Source organism: Eutrema salsugineum, unplaced genomic scaffold (genome assembly GCF_000478725.1).
Source record: "Eutrema salsugineum unplaced genomic scaffold, Eutsalg1_0 scaffold_7, whole genome shotgun sequence".
NCBI lineage: Eukaryota > Viridiplantae > Streptophyta > Magnoliopsida > Brassicales > Brassicaceae > Eutrema > Eutrema salsugineum.
In genome coordinates this window covers 3,716,258-3,723,649 of record NW_006256486.1, presented here as the reverse complement: position 1 = coordinate 3,723,649, position 7,392 = coordinate 3,716,258, and the positions used below count along the sequence as shown (strand labels likewise).

The following is a 7,392-nucleotide window of genomic DNA, read 5'->3' as shown; positions in this document are numbered from 1 at the left end:
TCACATAATAGAGCAGGATCCATCTTCACCGTAGTACGGCGGTGGTGGTGGCCCACCGTAGCTATCGTAAACGGGCCTTTCGGGATACCCATTATGATAGGCCCAACCGTTGTAAGACCCATTATACATTACCGGCTCAGCCACCCTCATCGGCGGATTAAACCCATACATCATCGTTTGAGAACTCGGACCGGCTGGTGCTGGTGTGGACTTCTCTGCTTCTTTGGGCTTTGCTTCTTTGGGCTTTTCAGCTTCTTTGGGCTTTTCAGTTCCTTTGGGCTTTTCAGCCGCAGGTTTAGGCGGGTCAATGGTCTGGATAAGTTTTATAGCTCCACCTCCTTTCTTGCAGAGTTCCTCCATGACTTTTTCGGGACTGCAGCAAACCACTTTGATCGTGACTGTGTTGGACTTGTCGTCGAACATTTGGTCTTTTATTTCTTTACAGAGCAAATCAAAAGAAACACACATACACAAATCATTAAAGTTCGAATTTCAATCTCAATATTCAATTCAAGAACAGAAGAAAAAGAGAGAGATAGCTTACGAGGCAAGCAACAAAGAGCCTTCTTGACTTTTGAGCAATTCTTACTCTTATCAAGAGGTTCCGTCGTTACTTTCATCCAAGTTACCTGTTTTAGTTTGATTGGTTTGAAAGAGAGAAGTTAACCTTGAAATTAAAATCAACCCCAAAAAAAAAAAATTAGAAGAAGAGAGAAGAGAGCATTTACCTTCTCCTTGCCCATCTCAATCTTTTTTTTTTCTTTTTTTTGAAAGAACCCCATGTCAATCTTCGGGTTTTGAAAAGAGCGAGACAGAAAGAGCTTTCGTTGGAAAAAAAACTACCAAGAACAAAAAATATGTAATTCTTTTATGAATTACTATGCTTTATATATGGAATTTATTTAACAAAAATAAAAGAGATTGAAAAGGAAAAAAAGAATTGAATAATTTACAATTTTTGTGTTGTTCAACTGAATAATGTACAATTTACTTTTCTTTTTTTGGTTAGAATACCGACGTCCAGAAAAAGGGATATAATTCCATTGCTATTATTGAGGCATATATAGTCCTAAAAATGTAAAATTTTCCTTTTAGTTAATTTTTATCAATTTCCCAAGTATTGTGAGAGAATAAAAAAGAAGAAGGTTTAATGGACTTGACCTAAGCAAGTCAGAGACTCAGACGCTGACCTTCTCTCGCTCCTCCATTTTAATTCATTAAAGATAAAATATGTAGAATTGACACAATTTTTAAAGGCTATTAAGGGATACGTGATGTACGTAATTTGGTTTGAAATAAATTAGCAAAATCTAACTTAGTAGATATGCGATACATTAAGTGTAAAAGATGGCACCTTTTTTGTTGTTTCATTTAAATAGCGATCTGATGTAAATGACACAGTAGATTTTAGTTAATGGCTAGACTGTTTCATTCTTCCCAATGTTTAATTCTTATTCGGTTAATTTGATAAGTATGTGTAAAATTCACTTGAGCGGCAAAATGATAAATAAGAAATATTGTTTTTTAGAGAAAAAAATTTGCACGATTTAGTGTGTAAACTGTAATAATAATTCACAACTTATATTTTACTGATAAAGGCCATGATTAATTGGAGGTCGAAAATGTCAAGCATGCATGCCACACTTTTTTTTGGGTTAAATCATGCCACATTTGTATAGCCTATAATATATAGATCCTGATTACGACAGTGATTGGGAACTAGTGAAGTCTAAGGCTACAAAAAAGAAAAGACGAATAACATCAAACTATGAATATTTAATTATAAAAATATGTTATTTGTTATATACGATTTCAAACAAATTACATGCATTTATGATTTATATAGTCTACGTTTGTTGTAATTACTCTTCACTCTTTAGGATCATTCACACCCACCAAATCTACTTGCATATATAACACATAGATATACAAACATGAGTCCCCCAAAATATATATATATATATATACACATATAGTATTAAAATATTAAACTATAGAGAGATAGCTAACAAAAAACAAAACAAAAAGATAGGCTCCCAATAAAGGCGCAATTAAAAATCGGTCAGAAATACACCAATTGTGAGACTCAAGAAGTTATTGCTCAACCACTTCCTCTAACTCATAACTACAATCTCCAAACTTCACCACCGATATACAAAGACTTTTATTAACCTCAAATCATTTATTTATTATCCAATCTCCAAATACAAACACTCACACTCCTCATCTTCCTCATCCTCCATCCTAGTTTCTTCTTCATTAAAAGGTTATATTCGTCATTAAATTTCTTCACACAAATGGCTGCAACGGCGGATCATGTGGTGGTGGTGGAAGAAGGACGGCCAGCCACGGCGGAGCACCCATCGGCCGGTCCAGTTTATCGATGTAATTACGCTAAAGATGGCCTCCTCGATCTTCCTACTGATCTTGATTCTCCTTGGCAGTTATTTAGGTCTGGATCTTGAGACCCTTAACAATTACTATTTTATAATAATAATTAATTAGTTGGTCCAATGCAAATTAATTTGTGCTAAGTAATACAAAATGCGGATTAATTTGTGCTAAGTAATACAAAACTTTTGTATAAGATATGTTTTTTTGTTTGTTATACAGACTTGTCTTAATTATCTCTCTCGTGAATCTGTTTATTCCAGTGAGGCTGTGAAGAAATATCCGAACGAGCAAATGTTAGGCCGACGCTTAACAACGGATTCAAAGGTACAATAATGTAGTCATTAACTTTACTTTATTTTTATCTATAGACCAGTACCTAATTTTATTTTGAATTTTTTTTTTGTCAACAATTTCATATTTTTGGTATCATTTTAATTTATATGAGACTTTTGATTAATGTGTGTATATATAGGTCGGTCCATACACGTGGATCACATATAAAGAAGCTCACGATGCTGCACTTCGGATTGGATCAGCAATCAGAAGCCGAGGCGTTGATCCGGTACAATCCTATAATGTTTAATCTGATCGAATCAATCAATTATATAATTAATCGAAGTGAAAGTCAAAGGAAAAAAAAGGTATTTGCTTGAATTTTTTTTTTTTTTGGTGGATTAGGGAAATTGTTGTGGAATATATGGATCTAATTGTCCAGAATGGATTATCGCGATGGAGGTAAAACGAAAACTTTTGGCTTAAATTTCAGAAGTAGAAAGTTTTGGGTTTTATTTTTATAGTGTTCCTCTAAAAGGTTTATTTTGCAGGCCTGCATGAGCCAAGGGATAACTTACGTTCCTCTATACGATACCTTAGGTAATTTTACGTAGATATATATATATATATATATATATATATATATATTGGACAGATCAGTATTATTACAAGAATTTATCTTTAAATGTCTTAATTAATAAGTAATGGTCATGATCTGAAAAAACCTAATCCGAGATTTAATATGGATGACACAGGCGTAAATGCTGTAGAGTTCATCATCAACCATGCTGAGGTTTCGCTAGTATTCGTTCAAGAAAAGACAGTTTCATCCGTAAGTCCATTTTTCCGATTGAATTAATCATTCATACTATAAATTCCATTTTACGTTTCTTGTCACACAAGAAATGTTAGTTTTTACTGATTTGTGCTGGAAAGCTTTTGTGCAGATCTTAGCATGCCACAAGGGATGTTCTTCGAATTTGAAGAGTATGTTACACATTTTTTAAAAAAAAGTCAATGATTCGATGAAATTTTAACACTTAATATGTTATTCCAACTGATGATTTTATATTTGGTTTGATTTTTTTTTTTTTTGTGTCAGCTATTGTGAGCTTCGGGGAAGTCTCGAGTACACAAAAGGAAGAAGCTGAGAGTCAATGTGTTTCGTTATTTTCATGGCATGAGTTCTTACTAATGGTTAGTGTGTTTTAATTATATCCAAAATGAAAACTTCTATAATTTGCAAATATTTGAATTTTTGGGGTTTGTTTTACTTCAAGATTTAATTTGTGGGTCTTAATTAATTAGTAATATCTGATTATAATTTTTTCAGGGAAACTCGGATGAGACAAAACTTCCACGCAAGCAAAAAACTGATATCTGCACAATAATGTACACAAGCGGGACGACGGGAGAGCCCAAAGGTGTAATATTAAATAACGCAGCGATTATGGTCGAAGTTTTATCCATTGATAAAATGCTCCAAGTCACCGATCGATCGGTAATTTCTTTTTTTCAGTTATATATTCTAGATTTGTCATGTCACTAGCGATGACGAATAATACGCTTCATTAATTGTTATACAATCATTAATTAGCGATCAACAACGATCGTTGGTTCAACAATACACTTCGACGAAAATTTCAAAGACTAACAACTAAATTTCCATACGCCGAAAATATTTTGGTGTTATAAATCTCCGAGTAATGATTTGTCGATGAAGTGTATTGTTGAACCCCTCGATTCCAAAATAAACAAGATTTGGTCCCTGAAATTTGTTGCTGAACCAACTATAGATACAAAACAAACATGAGTTTGTTGTTAGTGTCAGTGGTCGTTTACAGAGCCATTTGTGGATCAAAGTTTTGGAGGTTTCAAATTGAGCCGATCCATAATGATTAAGTGATTGACAATTATTTTCTGGTTTTTCTTTCTTTTGAATTTTGTAGTGCGACACAACCGATGTTTTTTTCTCGTACTTACCATTAGCACATTGCTATGATCAAGTCATGGAGATTTATTTTTTCTCCAGAGGCTCCTCTGTTGGATACTGGCGTGGCGTAAGCAAATTTTTTCTTTTATTGTTTAAACCCCTTTATTTTATCCTTTCTAGCTCACAATATACGATCTCTTATATTTGTTTTCAGGACATTCGATACTTGATGGATGATGTTCATGCACTCAAACCAACTGTGTTTTGCGGTGTTCCACGAGTGTACGACAAAATCTATGCTGGTAATACGTTTGATCAAGTCGAAAAATTGAGGGTTCTCTTGTTTTTCTTGGTTGTTTTTAAAAATTTATTTTATTTCGTGGGTTTAGGTGTAATGCAAAAAATCTCAGCTGGTGGCTTGATACGCAAGAAACTCTTCGATTTCGCTTATAACTAGTGAGTTTTTACTTTCTTTCTTTCTCAAAATTAGAACACCCCTATTTCGGAATATCTGAGTCTTTATTCATCATCTTGTGAGTACAGCAAATTGGGGAATATGAGAAAAGGATTGTCTCAAGAAGAAGCTTCACCTCGTCTAGACAGACTTATATTCGATAAGGTGATCAGTGTGATATACATATATATTCTAGATAATGATATGTGCCATGCACGGACAAGAAGCTTTTAAAAGATGTATTGAGTTTAGTATTACAGTTTATATGTATATTTATTTCAAACGATTATTTATAACTAAAGTATATGTTGGATCAAAAAATATATATATACTTAATTCATGAATTGTGACAGATAAAAGAAGCATTAGGAGGAAGAGCTCATATGTTGTTATCAGGTGCAGCGCCTTTACCTCGTCATGTAGAGGAGTTCTTGAGAATCATCCCTGCCTCGAATCTCTCTCAAGGTTATGGTAAGTCTACACAAACCGATATTTTAGTATATATACTTAATGTCTTAATTAGACAATTAGTATTGACCCAAAAAATGTAATACTGTAATTAGTTTGGGCTAAACCGATTCTAATTACTTAAAATGTGACAGGATTGACTGAAAGCTGTGGAGGGAGCTTCACGACCTTAGCCGGAGTATTTTCAATGGTTGGGACAGTTGGTGTGCCAATGCCTACGGTGGAGGCAAGGCTTGTTTCGGTACCGGAAATGGGTTACGACGCTTTTTCCGGCGAAATGGCTAGAGGAGAGATTTGTCTTAGAGGAAATTCAATGTTTTCTGGTTACCACAAAAGACAAGATCTAACTGATCAAGTCGTGATCGATGGATGGTTCCACACAGGTATTGTTAATCTTGCCTTGTAAGTTACAAAATTTTGTTGATCTTAATTAACGAGTTGAATATTCATATTTTAACGGATATCCAACTATTTGTGGGTGGGTACGAAATCTGAGTGAATCGATCTATACCAAACAGTCCAGGTCATATATATAAATAGGATATTCACTACTAGACGTTAACCCTTAATTGTAATCAAGTAATAGTAACTTAGTGATTGTGGCCGTCTCGGTTGAAGATTGAAATTTATACAACGAATGTAGGCTCCAGAAATTAGTCTTCATTTCAGCTTTACAAGATAAACTTTTAAGGAATATAACGTTATAATTTTACTTTATCAATGTGTGTAGGAGATATTGGGGAATGGCAAGAAGATGGATCGATGAAGATTATAGATAGGAAAAAGAACATCTTCAAGTTGTCTCAAGGTGAATATGTTGCTGTTGAAAACCTCGAGAACATTTACTCAAGATGTCCCCTCATTGCTCAGGTATGTATTTATCAAAAAAATATCTTAAAATGACATTTAATTCAATACTATATCTGTAGTCATTGTTGTTGTCAAATAGAAGCAGAAAAAATTATAAAAATTGTTAACCGATAATAGTGTCTACCGATAATTTGCTAGATATGGATCTATGGAAACAGCTTCGAGTCGTTTTTGGTAGGAGTAGTTGTACCTGAGAGAAAGGCTATTGAAGATTGGGCTAAACTCAATAACCAACCATCTGTCAATGATTTCGAATCTCTATGTCAAAATCTCAAAGCCAAAAAATACTTCTTGGACGAGCTTAACTCTACCGCAAAGCAATACCAAGTACGTACACTTGTTTTTCCACGTTTGAAAAAAAAAAAAAACTGAAATGATGATTTTGTTAATTGTTAAGCGAAAGAACTTTCTTTTGTACTTGTAGCTTAAAGGATTTGAAATGTTAAAGGCGGTTCACTTGGAACCAAACCTTTTTGATATTGGAAGAGATCTTATAACTCCAACTTTCAAGTTAAAAAGGCCACAGCTCCTCCAACATTACAAGGTAATCCTTTCTCTACTCGCTTTTATCTTTCGTTATAGAGGTCCGATTGTTTGTTTTGTGTTTACGTTTGCGTTTCTATGATGTAACTGGAAACATGGAAAGGTATACGTAAACGCAAACAAACAAACGATCTTAAGTGCATATTTTGGATTAATGCCAATGTACTAATGGTCCTGGAAATGTACTTACTCGTGCATATTACTTTTTTAAACTCAGTTAAGATAACAAAGCTAAATTTTGTTTATTTCAGAGCATAATTGATCAACTTTACACAGAAGCAAAGGTGTCCAGAGCATAGAACCGATCCGGCTATCCACTTACTGATGCTTTTTTAGATGTATGATATGTCAAGATTGTATTCGGATCCTTTCATCATATATATTGATATGATATTTGTTATACTAAATACATAAATAGTTTGGAAGCTATATATTATTAAAAGAAATTTTTTCTTAA

At 33.8% G+C, this 7,392-nt stretch overlaps 2 protein-coding genes across 2 annotated transcripts; one reads left to right on the top strand and one right to left on the bottom strand.

The window, feature by feature from the left end:
• LOC18011220 lies at nt 1–743 on the bottom strand. Its single transcript, XM_006393196.1, has 3 exons — nt 729–743; nt 545–629; nt 1–437 (listed from the first exon to the last, which is right to left on the bottom strand). Exons 1-3 carry the CDS (start codon nt 741–743, stop codon nt 1–3), a joined length of 537 nt encoding a protein of 178 aa, XP_006393258.1.
• A 1,442-nt stretch (nt 744–2,185) lies between these two features.
• LOC18011219 (long chain acyl-CoA synthetase 2) lies at nt 2,186–7,392 on the top strand. Its single transcript, XM_006393195.2, has 19 exons — nt 2,186–2,452; nt 2,655–2,718; nt 2,867–2,956; nt 3,073–3,129; nt 3,219–3,267; nt 3,423–3,499; nt 3,615–3,654; nt 3,770–3,864; nt 4,001–4,168; nt 4,617–4,727; nt 4,815–4,902; nt 4,990–5,056; nt 5,144–5,219; nt 5,408–5,525; nt 5,657–5,905; nt 6,253–6,392; nt 6,531–6,719; nt 6,817–6,936; nt 7,187–7,392. Exons 1-19 carry the CDS (start codon nt 2,298–2,300, stop codon nt 7,232–7,234), a joined length of 2,001 nt encoding a protein of 666 aa, XP_006393257.1. The 5' UTR covers nt 2,186–2,297; the 3' UTR covers nt 7,235–7,392.